The sequence below is a fragment of the Rhipicephalus microplus genome, chromosome 7, assembly GCF_043290135.1.
Source record: "Rhipicephalus microplus isolate Deutch F79 chromosome 7, USDA_Rmic, whole genome shotgun sequence".
Classification (NCBI taxonomy): domain Eukaryota; kingdom Metazoa; phylum Arthropoda; class Arachnida; order Ixodida; family Ixodidae; genus Rhipicephalus; species Rhipicephalus microplus.
The window spans coordinates 14,660,047-14,676,398 of NC_134706.1; the positions used below are offsets into that span (position 1 = coordinate 14,660,047).

Consider the following 16,352-nt stretch of genomic DNA (forward strand, 5'->3'; position numbering starts at 1 on the left):
TATTTTTGTTTGCTCATTCAAGCATCTTGGGCATACGTGCCCCTCGCACTTTAAATATTTCGGTGTGCCATGGATATATTAAAATGTGCTGCAGAGTGTCTCATTTATTACTGGAAATTAGATGAAATATTTAATTGTGGCAAAAATGTTTTTTCTTTTAGTGCAATGTCTTCATCCCTACTGATTCTTCTCATTCTTTTCAGGTGAGGCCGGGTGTGAGGAGGCAATTCATAATAAATTTCAACTGTTTATTTTCAAATTGGTAGGTTGTTGACTGTTTTTTCGGCAAAAAGTAGATTCTTTTTGTCGCAGTTATGGACCGTCTTACACTTTTTCGAAAGCACAGCGAATGCTGCAAGATCCACTGCGGAATGAGAGGTTATGTTGCCAAATCGGGTGTTTTATTGAGGCGAAAGTTTTAGACGCCTTATCAAAGTAGAAAATGGACTGCCGGTGGCAGCATCAACACAAAGTGATGCGAAAAATTGTTCTCAAGACGTCACCGATAGCCCAATGTCATAATGCGGCATGATGATTTCATCATACGGCTTAGCCACTTGGTCAGACGTAGGCTAATTCTGAAAGCACTGCTGCAAAACCATGTTCGTTGCAGAAAGCCTTTGGGGCGGGGTTGAAGGATCAGTACAATCTACCGAGGAGGAGGAGAAACAAAAAAAAAAGACGGTTTTTGCTTTCAAGTCAACCTATGCGAGCACATAAGGGACTGCAGGATTTTCGCTTTACAGAGATCCATGCTCACAACTTGAAACCACACAATGTTATTAGGAGTGTTGTGTACCACTGAAAGATATCACTCAACGTTACTGAAAGCCAGCAGAGAATGAAGCAAAGGAAAGTATAGGGTATGTTAATTGTACTTTTTTAAGTGTATCAGGAGCATGCACTAAAACTGAGCCGCAACGTGACCCTGCAGTATGACGGGTCGGGTGTCATTTTTGAAGTCGTCAGGCAGGATACGACCCGTGCTTGTCACTGTTAGCTGTGCTTTTGTAGTGGCTGTTATGTGGTGTTCCCAAGCCTTCCGCGTCCTCGTGTGTTGCATTGACATAACTGCGGGGAATTCGCTTCTTGCTTGACCTAAGGTGTGCGGTAGCAGCGTTGGAAGTTTACTTTGTGGCGACTGTTGTTCCTTCATTCACTTCAGTTCTAGTGCTGCTCGCAGTCATGGCTGGGAAAAGGCATTTTTTATTGCATTAAGTATGCTGAGTTCAGTTCAGACTCACATTTCGTGGTTACCCAACTAATAATTTGGTCATCATTTAAAAAAACAAAAAAGGAGAGGTCACTACACACTTTCTAATGAGCAGACAAGTCTCCGCCACTTGATGTGACGGACGTTCCATGTACTTTCAGTGCCCCGTCTGTAGTGTGCACATGGGACAACCGTATGTGATACACATTCGTTACTTATTTGGTGAATCTAGTGGCACGGGGAGTGATGCGAATACTCCTTTGTTTTCTGTCTTAACAGCTTGCACAAAAGTGTGACACGGCATGGCACAATGAACATGACTCGTACGCTTGTGTAGCAATTTCTTTCGCATTAAGTGAAATCTAGCGTGTGTATAAGGAAGTGTTTTCACGTGCCTACAGCTATCACTCACGGGCTCAAGACGTACTGTTTGTGTTGTTTTCTAACTTCTTCAATCTTTTTTCGGCTGCTACCTTCTGTGGCGGCTACGTGTCACGGAAGCCTTTAGATGCTTTTTCATGCTTAATGGGTGTCGTCATCAAAACCCCCCAACAAACAGCATGTTTTTTAAATGCTATCTCTCCTACTCATTTAACAAGCAGCACACATGTTTTTTTGTCATTTCTGCCCCACCGCGGTGGTGTAGTGGCTGAGGTACTCGGCTGCTGACCCGCAGGTCGCGGGATCGAATGCCGGCTGCATTTCCGATGGAGGCGGAAATGCTGTAGGCTCGTGTGCTCAAATTTGGGTGCACGTTAAAGAACCCCAGGTGGTCAAAATTTCAGGAGCCCTGCACTAGGGCGTATCACATATGGTGATATGGTGGTTTTGGGACGTTAAACCCCACATATCAATATCTTTTGTCTTTTCTGGCATTTATCTGAGAAATTGTAACTAACCTCGGAGACCACAGGCCATCTGAAATTTTTTTTTCTAGTGAAGTACTGTCCGTCATTAACACAACTGATTTTAAAGGGGCCCCAAAACACCTTTTTTTTTTAAGTAACCGTAGAACGGATTAACTAAAATAGCTTATTGCCTCACGAATTCAACGCCGCAAAGTTTGTAAGAATTTGTCCAGTACGAGCCGAATAGGAAAGATTTGTTGCACGCTGCAATCGCTTTCTCTCTTCTCTCGTCCCAACGAAAGCGCTGGAAGCTAAAGAGGGAGGGATGACCGGGGCAAAGAAAATACACCATGTGCACCTCGTGACCTTAAGCATTTTTCTTTTCTTTTTTTTTTCAAATACATAAATTTTCTATGTGATTGCGCGCGCACGCGTGGACAGGTGGCGGCGTCTGGTGGTGATTTCTGTAACGACGGAGCTCGCCTTGTTCAGTAAGCCAATGGCTGATAGATGGCCTTATACGAGTGAATTTGAAGCTTCCTCGGTCATTTGCCGAGAGAAGAGAGCAATTTCCTCTCTTTTTGATAACTTATTGTGAATTCCAGGCTGCGTGCTGCGCTAAATTATTCGGCTCGCGTGTTCTCCGGAGCCTCTACAACCTATCAGCAGCGTTTTCTTACCATGCCCAAAAGTGGTCAGAGCAACAGAAAGAGTTTGCTGCGAATTGCTTTTCGTTTGCGTATGTCAGGGGTACTTTTATGCTTTCTCTTTTTAAACCATCAATCCACTGAAGGGGGGGGGGGGGGGGGACAATCACTGCCATTGCTGAGGAGCACAACGTACTCTGCAAACGGTAAATTGCTGAGATATTTCTTCTCAACAAAGTTTTTCGAATACTTCTAAGTAATATCTGCTTTTCGGGGGTAGAAGGTGTACTTGCACAGCGTGCGCGCACAACTCAGCAATGCATCCTTTCAACAAAGCCTCCTTGGGTGGCGCCAAATTCCCACTGTGATGTTGTAAATACCGTGTCCACGCGGTTGTAGCGCAAGCGGTGATTTTTCGTTGCGTCCATAAAGGAAATGGAAGTTAATTACAGCAGTCGACTGCAACGCAAGAGTTGAGTTTATAGCAAACAATTAGAATAAAATAAAAAAATAATAGAAACACTCGTTCCGTTCAATTAATTACTACGACAGACTGTTATAGTTTAGCGCGACCGTAATATCGAGGGTTAAGAGAAAAGCCTTACCGTGCCACCAACGCATGATGCCGTTTGATGCATTCAGTGGCGCAGCCATGAGGGCGGCATACCTGGCCCATGCCCCCGCCCCTGCCGACATTTTTTCGCCATGGCATCATACAGGACGATGTAATGACAATTTCAAGAGAATGCCGTCCCCCGAAAAAAACTTTCTGCCTACGCCATAGGCCACACCATGCTGAATGCGCCTGTGCTCGTCCTAGGCCTCTGCATATGCAGTAGTTTTTAAACCGACTCCAGTTTCTTGGCGTGATTGTATCTAATCTGTTATCTAACAGACCATCTGGTTCGATCCGCTTACTTAGCCCGTTTCTACTTCGATGACACGAATACACACTGTCGTCGGTGTTTGCAAACACCGACGTCTATTGATTGATTCGCACACATTGTAGTAGAAATCTTGGGGCTTCTAATCGTTGCTTAGGTTATCAAACATATGTACGGCGGGCAATCTCAAACTTTGGCGTAGAAAGAAGACGGCGAGATAACCCAGTCAAAAATAGTTAATGGGTCCAACTGGATGTTCCAGTTAGGAGCAATGGGTGGCAAAGGGGGCTAAGTGGGGTTCAAATGGTGTCTAACTGGTGCCCAATTGGAAGTGCATGCTGCAATGGGACTGTCCAATTGGACTTCCCATGTAGTGGCTTCTAACATTTTAACCAACTCTGCATATTTGAAGTTCTAACAGGATGACCTGCTGTCATGATAGGTGGTTCCAGTTGGTTGCAATGGGACTCAAATGGACGTCAATGGGACCCAAGCTGCAATGGGAGAGTCCAATAGGACACCCCAATTGCAGTACATGCATAACTTTGAAGTTTATTTTTTACAATTCTCTACCTGAGCAGTATTGAAAGTCATAAATGGAAATCTACGGTGATGCATCCAACCCTCCATATAAAGCAATTCATTTATGTGTGTTACCCAAACAGAATTCGAGCTAGTGCTTCAGCTTGGAATCCCTGAGCTCGGTCACTTACTTAAACCTTGGATTAAATTAAGCTTGTTTACAACACTTGCCTGGTTTACAAACAACCACTGTATCAGGGCATCTGATTAAGCTTTCCATATATGCATCATGAAAATGCAGCAGTTAAAGTACTAGTACACATTGGAACCGCACCTTCTACTGTTTGCAGCATCACAATGTACCAACGATGTCTTATTCCCAAACTAGGGAATATGGCTAACTACCAGTGAGCACCTGATGTCACGTGTTTATGGGCTACCTGTCACTGCATATAATGCTGCTGCAGGATATGACTGAATTTTTTTAATATTCATACGATAGAAAAGGTTATGCAACTAAGAGAAAACAATTAGATGTTCTCACTAACAAGATATCCGAAAGAAGGTATGAAAGGCAACAATAACATTGAAAAAAAAAGAATTTTATTTCAAGGCAAACAGGATTTAAATAGCACAGAACATATTTTGGTGTAAAAAAATTTCTTGGCCAGTGCTGCAACACAAGGCGTACAAGATACTTCAAATATTACAAATACTTATAACAGTAAATTGAATCACAATAAAAGGAATTTTAGTTCCAAAGGAGGAAAAAGGCATTGCCATACAACTGGCATTTCAGTAAAGCACTGAGAAACAGGTTTCATACAGGTTAACAGTTTACACGTGAACAGCATGTCTTTACTTATTTAAGGATGCTTAAAGGTCAACTCCGGTGGTTTTTCGAGGTCAACGAATCTCAATCAAATTCGCTGGGTACACTCTTACGCACATTCCTGTCATTTATGCCAATTACAGGCTTGAGAGATGCGCAGATTATTTGCAAATGAATTTTAAAGATTGCCTCGAAAAACTCGCCTCGCTTGCCAGAATTATTGGCAACACTGTCAGTGCGATGTCAAGTTTGTCATGTCAACGAAAGTGACGCAGGCGATGGCATCGCTACTTTGGCCCCTACATTGTTTATTGTGCTGGCCCCAAGACGACAGCGGTGGTGTTTGGCACGACCATAGCACGGGAGAGCTTTCTTCCTTCCTCTGTGGTGTTTTGCCGGTGCTTCGCTGGTCTGGCTTTCACAGTTTTCATACTACGTGCCGGCAGAACCAGTATACGGCCTCCAGTTCTTAACAAATAGTACATCATATGCAGACCGGGCGCCCGGTCGGGTTTCGGTTTTGCACCTTTTTGCTTATTAAAAATTGTTTTCGAATTTCCTGAGCATTTCAGCTATTGGGCTCGTGACAAGAGTGTCTCAGGAACACAGAAACACCATTACCTTGACATGGTCGAAAAATCGCTGGAGTTGGCCTTTAAGGATGCTCACAGTGGCACAATGAATTATGTATGAATGACAAGCACACATTCTATGCATAGTGTACAAGACTGAACTTGTATGAAAAAGAATAAAAAGCGTCATGTAATATTGCAGTACCCCGACACACACACTAAAATAAAGAATACAATAGCAGTAAGAATAAAAAAAATACAGCACCCACTGAATAAATATAGGAAAACATTCAGTACACAATGCAAATATAAAACATTAATACACACAAAAAGAGACATAATAAATTTAAAGAAATTCAGACCCACCGATCTCTTTTCGGTAATATTCAGATACCTAATACAATATGCAAAACACTAGACTTTAACGAAAAAAAAATATTTCCAAAAACAATCAAACCTAGAGAGCAAGCTGGCTTACAGACAGATATTTCACAATTTGTCACAGCCATGTGGTCAATCAATTTAATCTGCACAGCACGATAAATCCCTCTATATCAGTGGTCTCAAATATGCAGCCGGGGAGGCTCTCATGTGCGGGCCCACACATAACCATTTTCACTGCACATTTAAAAACATTTTCTTGGTATGTTCATGAGCTACACAGGCATGACTGCTCTAAAGAACAATTTTTATGAGGTACACCATGTTGTCACCATGCATTGAAACATAATCGTGAAACAAAAAATCATCACCATATCCAGAAAGTGAATGATGTTAGGTGAGCTTGCTTGGAGATGATCAGGTCACCCGCGAATCCTCCGTACAAATCTTCTATTACCATATATAGACGTGGCAATGTTATATATACATAACATACTCAATGTTTATTAATTTACATTTGGATTCACTATATACTTTTTGATGAACTATATACATTATATATACTCAAACGGAATTGTTTCAATGGTATGAGTCATCATGACAAACATCTTGCCTACTAGAAGAGCTAACTAGTCACGGGTGGCGATTTCACGTCGATCGCCTCAAGGCATTTCAAGGGCCACTCACATAAAAAAACGCTCATGTTTTGAGGCATAGTGTGCACTAAACAGGGTTCCTTTAAAACTTACACAGCATAGGTTCTTCACTTCAAATACATTACAATGTAAAGGAACTTGGAGGGAAGCATACATAGGAAGCTCTTTCGAGTTCCACAAACACAACCACCTTTCTGATTTCAGAGCATTCGACCAGTGATGTATTCGCTGCCTTGTGATTTACTTTCAGCACATGTGACATGGCCACCAAGTTGTACATCACTGGACTGCAGCTTAATTTCCTTGCAGATATATATGCTTTGTTGTCGCTGCCATGGTATATTTCTTCAACAATAACAAAATGCCCATTTTGAAGTTCAACAACAGAGCTATTGGTCCTCTTGTTAGATGCATACATGCTATCAGTGATAATTGATCCCTTCGCCAACATTCTTCTGTATTTGGTGAACTCAAGGGTAGTGTCATGTAAAGATGGCTGCAAACCTGCTGATGCACGTCGGGAACCGTGTCCGAAAAAACGGTAGCCACCACTACTAAGTACGCTTTTTTGCGTTTTTGTGCCATCAAAAGACGAGCAGTACTCTGCTACACTTGGACTGATAGCCTGCCGTTGAAGTTCTACTACCATGCTTTCCATCTGTAGGACTCGGCAGACTTGATGGGGAATTCCGTTAGCTGCTTTTACAGCTTTTTTTAGGCTGCCGTTCCCAGCTTCAAATGGGAACGCACTGTGTGCCCAAAGTGGTCCCCAGTGGCGCACACTCTTTGCTATATGAGTCAGTTGGTGCATGTTGAATGTCATGACTGACTTGCCAAACAGCAGTTCTGCACGCACATGAAACTCCAACAATAGCCCCTCGGCAATGGTGAGCTCAGTTGGGCTGATTGCACGCTGCAACATTATGTGCAAGGCTTCAACTAGGCAAGCCCAGTGTTGCATGTATGGCTTCTCAAGAATGCCATGCAAAACAGGGACACTGTAACAAAGTAGCCAGCTCTCAAGTTCCTTGGCCTTCCACCATTTCCGCTCTTTTGTCGGCCTCGGCAATCGCTTCACATCCATTGGTGGCTTAATAGACATAAGCCTGCGGTCCACTATGTGCTGATGTCGGCTTATTGAACAGGCACTATCAGAATTGAACCACAATTCTAGGAACTGGCGCGCTACCCCCAGCAAGACACAGTGCATATAGTCTGGCACAAAGCTCCACACTATGTTAAAATGGGGCAGGTTTATCAACGGTGACACTGTTTTGACTCCTTGCACAGGCACCCCCCCTTTCAAAGCAATCTCCATGTCATTTAGCATTTGGAGCTCACTTCTTTCTGTGGGTTCAACTTCCTCAACTGGGTATTTAGTTGCCCCGCCAGCTCTCTCACCTCTTTGGAGACACCAATTACATCCAAAATACCCATTAAATTGGGTTACACCTTGCATCGGTGCCCTAGCAACAGAATCTACACTTGAACAGATACAATAGACCTTATATTTTTCAACCCTTCCTTGACGTTGTAATTCAACGCCATTCTCACACAGCTCGTTCATTTTCTCAACAAAAGTACCTTGGAAAAGTGCCATGTTTGGCTTTTCTTTCCAGAACCACAATGCGGCCAGGACCAATTTGGACATTCTTTGCTGTGGAGGGAGCTCATTAACAATTAGCTGGATGGGCCAAATTGATGTCCCACTTGATTTGAAAAGCGGGGTCCCATCTGCATTCAACGAGAAACTGATTCTTGGTCCACAGTGTTGAGATTCGGCTACAAAAGTACGATACATTGTACCATCCCAGATGTCTGAAAATGTCCCATTCGTCGGAAGGGGCTTTGTTAAATCAAGAAGATCACAGTCCTTAAGTAGCCTTTGAAGTTGCGACTCCACATCGAGAGTGACAAAAAAGGGGGCATCCGAAAGGGAAGACACAAAAGTTGTGTGACTGCACTTCGAGCATTTCAAGTAAGAATTTGTCTCAAGACTGCCAATATGCGAAAAGCATCTCGGACAAAAAAAGAAAAAAGTCATAGTGGTGCCAGTTTCGCTAAAAAGTTTATGTAGGTGATACTGTGAGTGAGGTAATATAGGTTTATCAAAAATTCTGTTAATTAAATCTATTAAGCTAGTTAAACCCAAAAGAGTCAAATTATTCTTCACAGCATGCTTTAGTGCCATTAGGAGAATATCTCCCTTCGAAAGAACCACTTTCTCAGTGACAAGTTGTGTAAAAAGGTCTCCAAAGCGTGCCTTGCAAGATGGATCAGGCTCTGTCACTGGATCTGCAGCAGGCTGCTGAAAGTAAAAAAAAAAAAAGCTTTCGTCAATGAAGCTATCACAGAATTCAGTTATAGTGAACCGTGATAAGCCCAATGAATATGAGCAAACAACTCTGTTATTGATCAGTACAAAATATCATGCCTGCTAGGCTGATAACTTTTTACAGACCAACTGGTGAGATATTCTTTAAAATGAAAGAGCCAGTGATCTTGAAATGAATCATTCACCAAATCACCGCTACGTGTCCCTCTTAACAGTGCCCAATTTACACAGACATTTTCCAGTACATAAAAGAGCCTGTGAAAGTAGTGCCCTTAAAACCTGACCATAAATCTAGTTATTTCCAGTGAAAACAAACACACCATGTCATCATCTAATGTGAGAAAATCTCCAGGGAAACCTTGCTGTGAAGCATGGTCACTTGAAAAAGCTTCCTGTGAAGAAAAAAAAAAAGAAGCATTTAGTGCCACAGTAACCCAATCTGCCTATTCTAGTTAGCTGTGCTAGTTCACTCATAGCACGTAAATTACATGACAACAGACAGTGTTAAGAACATGGTCTGAAAACCTGTTGCAGGTTGTTCCCAGAGTTTATTGTCCCAAGTGATAACTCGTCTTGAACTGATTATGCAAGAGAAAACCACAGTGCCAATGCACTTGCTCAAGGCTATTCTAGTGGATGTGAATCTTCCAGCTGCACATATTTGTAGAGTGCAACTAGTGTGTAAAAGTTACCTCTTCATCCTTATCAAACAGTGACGAATCATCTGCGTCAGAAAGGCTTGCAATGCCGTCTTGAAGTGGAGAGTCCTAAAAAAAACCAACCAAAATTTATAATTTCCCATCGTAATACATAAGCATAAAATAGCATGTGTATGCTTACTAATTAACTGATAAGCCTTAGTAAAATAACTTCATCTGCTGGGGCGTGAGGCTCGCGTGCAGGAAATTTCTGTGACGGATCAGCGCTGTTCCTCTGCTCTTGTGCTTCAGGGGCTGCAGCAGGAGCTTCCATAGCACTGCCAGCTGACGAGCCTAACCGGCCTCCACTTGACGTTACCTGTGATAGAACAAGTGCGCCGATATAGTAAACGGTTTATCGTATAGAAACAATAGTTCTCGTAGCATTCTACTACCAGCTCAATTTACCGGCTCATTATCGGACTCGGGGAAATCTTCTTCACTTTCCGGACGTTCGGAGCCCGGACTAGCTATGTGACTATTCCGGCTCTTCAGTGATGTTGTTCGACTTGGTGGATCTGCCCTTTCAGTGTCGCTGTCTGCCTCATCACTCGAAGAAGGCATGCTAGGGCTGGCACCCTAGAAGAAAATAATGAGATTTGGACTTAAATTGCTGCGCTAAATTAATGAAAAAGAAAATGCACTGATAAAAAATAGCAATTTAACACGGCCGAGCACATTCGATCATTCGCGGGCAGAACTATAAAGGGTGGTAAAAAGGAAGACCGTAAAACACGGCGCAACGATCGAAGTCGTTGAGCAACATGCAGATTAATGTTGTGGACAACCGCTGATCTGATACCAGCAGGGCCCGGATCAAGCTAAAACCCCGATCGAAAGTGCCCATCCATGTTGAAAATGATCAGAACTTACGGTCGGCGGGCAAGCGCGTGCGGTGCTCCTTGGTAGCTGGAACTGAGACTTGGGATTTAAATAAGTCTTGTAGGGTCCTCTCTTTCTTTTCTTCGGACCGCGCTCCATCGCGAGGTCTTGAAGCAACAAGACGGCTTATTTCACTCCGGGACACGAAGTACAGAAACGGCGATGTAAGCGATAGGACAATGTGCACCGGCTGCCTGCGGCCACAGCGGCTGCCATATTGCATAGACACCCTGCAGCCAGCAGTCTGCATGTGAATTGATTGAAACAGCGTAGCGTTAAACAAACATTATAAAAGTAAAAAAATACTTTTAAAATTATTCTGATTTTTTGTTTACTTATAATGAAGAATAACATTTTCATTGACAAACTATCAGATCCGCAGCTGCGGTCGACCCTTGTTGCTTGCTGTGTGCGACCAGCGTTTGACCAGCTGTAGCGCACGTGTGTAGATGTTTTCTTCAGCATTGCAAGATGATTACCCACGTTCGAGTCCGGTACGAAGATGATAAAAAAATTGGAACGGTGCCAATAGAAGACGTTAAAGATTTCTTCCCCCGTCACCAGCAAGACTTCAAGTCCAAATCCCTCTATTTAGTCAAATGGACGGACGACAGTGGAGACAGCGATTACTATAGGGCCCGGATTCTGGCACTGGGAGGTAAGCCTGCTTTTGTTTGATATGTTGCCGGCGAAATGCATTCTCTTTGGCCTGGCTGACTGCTAAGCACTGTTCACCGTTAGTAACTACAAAGTATTTTATCGATAATCTCCACTAGCATAGTTCATTTTGTTAATTTACCGCGTGCAATCGCAAATAAGTATGGTGTCATTATTAATTTATGCATATACCTGAAAACTCTACGGAGATGACGCTGGTATTTACCTGGCCGCAGAGAGATACCAACAGCGTCGGGTATATCAGCCTGGAGTATATAAGGCCCTTTTGCGGTAGGACGCGCCTTTGTTTGTGGCACTGCAGCTTTTATACCTAATGACAAGGTCTATACGCTACTATTTCGCTCGCGGCATATGACGTTGTGTTACAACGGTACTTAAGCATTCACACGAGGTTCGATGGTTAATTTACAATGCAATAAAACTAATAAAAGTGCATGCTAGAGATCGTGAAATGTGCACGCGTCAGAGGATGATGTGACACTAACTCAGTAAATGTTAATGTTGCAATCCGCCCTCACGTTTTCCAGAATCGGAGGACTTCGCGGAGACAGAGGCCAGAGAGAGAACGCGTATTCCGAAGAGGGTTTATTCGCCGGCGTCTTCGGACTACGAGAATGAAGCGGAGGTAAATTATTATCTAAACCTCCTACAAAAGGTCCTGTCAACACTTGTGTAAACAGTGTGTAACAAGTTATTTTCTATTTTCGCCCAGAGCCCTATCAAAGAAAAAACGAAAAACAAAACAACAAGTGGTGCAGAGGCACGCCTGCTTCAGCTTTTAAAAAGCAAGAAAGAAAATATGAAGAGGCAGGCGAAAAATCAAGATGGGCCACATTCTAAAAAGCACCACAAAGAAGCAATGGACAGTGGGCGCCTTCAGGGGGCTCATGAAACCATTGATAACCTTGAAGAGCAGGTAGAGAAAAAATCTACCATCATTCGCCAACTGCGAAAACAAAATGAAGAAAAAGACAGGGAGATGGCTCAACTCAGAAGACTGAACATGGAGCTTCAGGACAAGGTTATTTCTGCACTGGAAGACATGAAAGGTATGAAGCAGAAAATGTCTTCATTGTACTGATTTTGTGCTGTGAAAGCATTAATGCCATTCTTCTGACATTTAGCAGTGTGTACAGCTTGTTACCATAAAACGTTCGGCAGTCTTTAAGTGAAGATATTTCGAGTTTAGACTGCAAATGGCTATTGTTTACAGCTGTTTGATGAAATTTAATGAAAATATTTTGTCAGCTCTTTTTCCTCTCTGGGCAATGCAAACAGCACGGCACCTCATGTATAAATGCAGGCTGCAGAATTATGAAAAGGATCATGGATGGCAGCCAGTCGAGCCCCTCCGTGTCTGAGGATCTACAAGACACCTTGACAGAGCGAGCCCTTCGCCCAGGTTCATCCAATCCGCAACCGAATGACAGTGAAACAATGGTATTCTATCTGGAATGTCAATAATGTGCAGCTGTCCAAATTACAAACAACTGTTCTTTTGAAAGCATGTTAAAATAATATAAAGCAAGATTGAGCATTATAGATTACTTGTCATAGAAGTTTGTCTCTGCACAGCTGAGCAAGACATTCCAAAAAGAGTTCAGTGATCATTATAGATATGTGTAAATTTTAAGCAGAACTTATGAACAACCAAAAAAAATGAATTTCGTTGTCAGCAACACAACTTACTAAAACAACTTCACTAACGTACTTGTTGGACAGAAATATTAAGGAATACACTTGGCCTTGTCTGCTGCTGTTTTAGCCATCTCGTGCTGCGCGGATTCAGCACAACCTCACTGAGAAGGTGCAGGCACTTTGTAAACTGGTCTTGCACAAAGGCTGCACTTTCTCTCAATGAATACTGTGGTGCTGACACCACCATGTGCAGTTCATAGAAAGAATGCTAGAGTGCAGCACCACAAAACTGGCTGACAAAGTGCTGGTGAAATGAATAGACCTTTGTTGTTTATGATATGCAATACAGGTTGCACTGCACATGGATGCCTTCAGAATGCATATGTTCCGTGCAGGTGGACATTGGACGAGGGCTTATGGTCAAGAAAGGTGCATGGGAACATGTGCAGTCCCATCATAAGGATTCCTTATTTGTCAAGGACCTGCTAGTCACCATCTGGTCGAAAGACAACCTTAAGGAGCGCTCCCTGCATGGTTGGTTATAATACAAAAGCATAGTGTGTGTCAGTTGGTAACGGGGGAATTCGTTGTTGTGGATATCTGTTATGCAGGAAAACATTGTCCACGGTACCCTAACCGTCCACGCAAGGCTCCCCTAACACCGTGGAAGTTGGACGTAATGCGTGGTAAGTGTGCAGACAGTCTCTTGGAATGCATATTGAACCAATCTTATTCTTAGTACATGAAATCACAGCAAAGCTCGGTTGCAATTGAGTCTATTTTGAAGCCACTACAAACTTTACTGTCTGCTTTGACTTCAGTTATGAACACAATTTTACATAAACTATGTAGTTGTAAAAATGTGACCCAACACCTTGCCTCTTACTTACTATTAAATTCATTTGTTTTAGTCAGGAGTGCAGGCAGGTGAAAGTCTTAAGTCTCTTAAATGCACTGGTAGTTCAAAAAGATAGTCGAAAAAAAGAAAAGCCAACAATAGAGCTAGTGTGTAGACTGCCAGCATTTTTTTCATCATAACTTATATCTCTTTCATAAAAAATGACAAAAAAAGAAATAGTGTTCTCTGCTTTCTTCCTGCACTATATAAATCCACACAGTTACATGGTGCGAGTGGAGAGCTGTGAAATGTTACTTTTTTAGATTATTTTTGTGCATGTGCACGCTAAGTTCGCAGTTTCCTTTTTCTAATAAATGCTGGAACGGAACACTTTTGCTAACTGGAGAATGCTTTCTGTATTGTTCAAGCCTGTGCTGCTAAGGCATATTCTAGGCCATTCAGCATATAACACTTCATTGCATCAAGAAATATGACTAAAAGTTCAATTTTGAACTTTTGTGTTCTTAAAGTAATATCGATGCTATTAGTTCTTTAAGCAGCTGGTTTCTTCAAGGCTATTTATTGATAATTTTTGTTGTTTCAGACTGCTACAGAGCACGTCTGGAGCATCAAGGCGTGCCTGCAGGAGTACTGCCGTTGGCAGTCAAACAGATGAACCACTTCATTGTTGAGAAGCTTTCAGATATTGAGAAGCTTGCCAAGCGGTAAGATAAGTGTGTTCTTTGTGTCAAAGGACTCCCCCCCCCCCCTTTTTTTAAGAGAAACTTGGCCATATTCATCTGCTTGCAACATGCATGTACAGAAAGAGACTGAGAAAATTTGGAGGCTCGTCTGGCATTTTGGCGCAGCGTGGCGCAATATGGTTTTGGCAGCTCGGCGCAAAAGCGGGGAATTGTATCAAATTCGCGTAATTGGCACAGCTGTTGTACCCCTTCAACATGCATAGCTATTTTTATGTTAATGTTTTTATGTTAAATCACATCTAGACTTGGAAGAATGTAAGCCATTGTGTGGCTGACTAAATGTATAAATTCTGCAAAACATTTGCAGGGCGAAGGACAACCAGGGCGTTGCGGAAGTTTAACAGAGGAGGACCATTGGTGCATTTTCTAAATAGTGTAAATATTATGGAATGTGTGAATAAATTTTCATTCTTTCATATTTTTTTTTTCTCTACCATTGTTTTTATCTTGTATGTGCATGCATTTGAGTGTGCATTAATGTCACATTCACACTAGGTAATCCAGCCTGTGCTGTTTCCACTGTGTTGTGAAATTGCAATTAATGAAGTGCAGTGTGATGACAGCCAGCCTTCTACAGGATTGTCATTTTCTACTTGCATCCGCAGAAATGTGATAATCATGTTTATAGGTCAGCCAAGAGACTGCAATTACTACACTACTACTTAGCTTCAGTTGGCTCTCTCTGTATACCAACCACTGGCTGGCTGAAATGCAGTTAGCAATTTAGCGTCAACCAAGTGCTTACCAGAAACTAATGGCCAGCCATATTAAATTGGCTTACCAGGTAGAATGGTGACTGGCTAAACACCAGCTTTTGTCACTGGGCCAATCATCTGGATACATGCAGTGCAGCTTGGTCGAAGACCAGAGAGTCACAACGCAGACGAGCGCTTGTCTGTGTTCTTTGTCTAAGTTCGCGCTGCATGTATCCAAGTATGTATCAACTAGCCCAACTCAACCTTTTATTGAAACATATGGAATCATTGGAGTCTCAATTACCATCAAAGTGCTGACCATTTGCAACAATGTGGGAAGTCATGTGGTTACCAGCCACATTGAATTTGCTTACCAACTAGAATGAATTGGGGGCTGTTTGGAATGCCAGTTACGATCAGTGGGCCAAACATCTGGAACCACAGGATTACCAGTTAGCTTCAACGGGTTAGTCTACTGAGACCTGCCGGGCAACCACGTGCCTACCATTAATTTTCAATGGGTTGACCATTTCAGGTCAACGGGTTTTCTATTCACCACCAGTTGGCTTCAACAGGTCAGCCTATTCACACCAAGTGGACAACCACCAGTATACCATTTAGTATAAATGGGTTGACCATTTTAGGTCAATGGGGTTTCCTATTGACCACCAGTTAGCTTCAACAGGTCAGCCAATTCACACCAGGTGGACAACCACCTGCATACCATTTAGTATTAATGGGTTGACCATTTGAGGTCAATGGGGTTTCCAATTGACCACCAGTTAGCTTCAACAGGTCAGCCAATTCACACCAGGTGGACAACCACCTGCGTACCATTTAGTCTTAATGGGTTGACCATTTGAAATCAACGGGATATTTAATTGACCACCAGTTAGATTCAACGGGTTAGCCAATTCACACCAATTGGACAACCACCAGCGTACCATTTCGTTTTCATGGGCTGGCCATGTGAGGCCAAAGGGGCTACCAGTTTGTCACCAACCAATTTCAAATGGTGCGCACCATTGCAACTAACTGGCAATTGCTCAGCACCAGCCACACTTAACTGGTAGCCAATGGGGTCCCCTGTTGAACCAGTTGCATTGAAGTGGTGAGCCACTTGGATCCCCCTTTGGAATATAAGGGTTTACCCATTGATTCGAACGGGATAATGTTCAATGGGTGGCGAAAATCCTACTGGTCCAACACCCATTGATTTTAAATGGAAATTTTCCAGTTGGACCCATTGAATATTTTTGACTGGGAAGG

General features: G+C 42.7%; 3 protein-coding genes across 6 annotated transcripts in view; 2 read left to right on the forward strand and 1 right to left on the reverse strand.

Moving 5' to 3' along the window:
- LOC119179385 (uncharacterized) overlaps positions 1-259 on the forward strand; it is a 45,397-nt gene extending 45,138 nt beyond the window's left edge. Inside the window, exon 15 of the mRNA XM_075868727.1 lies at positions 204-259. The gene's annotated coding sequence lies outside the window, so the exon portion shown is untranslated. The remainder of the gene's footprint in view (positions 1-203) is intronic.
- Positions 260-5,898: 5,639 nt separating this feature from the next.
- On the reverse strand, positions 5,899-10,718 carry LOC142767296 (uncharacterized). Of its 4 annotated transcripts, none has more exons than XM_075868730.1 (6): positions 10,462-10,718; positions 9,997-10,167; positions 9,731-9,907; positions 9,583-9,657; positions 9,211-9,282; positions 5,899-8,860 (listed from the first exon to the last, which is right to left on the reverse strand). In XM_075868730.1, the coding sequence occupies exons 5-6, from the start codon at positions 9,211-9,213 to the stop codon at positions 6,677-6,679; spliced, it is 2,187 nt and encodes a 728-aa protein (XP_075724845.1). In that variant the 5' UTR covers positions 9,214-9,282; positions 9,583-9,657; positions 9,731-9,907; positions 9,997-10,167; positions 10,462-10,718; the 3' UTR covers positions 5,899-6,676. The 4 variants fall into 4 exon arrangements, 3 of the variants coding, with proteins under 3 accessions (XP_075724845.1, XP_075724843.1, XP_075724846.1); XM_075868728.1 differs by having other exon boundaries at positions 5,899-8,863; XR_012884811.1 differs by lacking the exon at positions 9,211-9,282 and having other exon boundaries at positions 8,698-8,863; positions 10,462-10,713.
- A 78-nt stretch (positions 10,719-10,796) lies between these two features.
- Positions 10,797-14,806, forward strand: LOC119175647 (uncharacterized). The gene is made up of 8 exons (XM_075868732.1): positions 10,797-11,128; positions 11,676-11,773; positions 11,861-12,197; positions 12,452-12,588; positions 13,182-13,320; positions 13,398-13,472; positions 14,229-14,349; positions 14,696-14,806. The coding sequence occupies exons 1-8, from the start codon at positions 10,942-10,944 to the stop codon at positions 14,727-14,729; spliced, it is 1,128 nt and encodes a 375-aa protein (XP_075724847.1). The 5' UTR covers positions 10,797-10,941; the 3' UTR covers positions 14,730-14,806.
- The last annotated feature ends 1,546 nt before the right edge of the window (positions 14,807-16,352 follow it).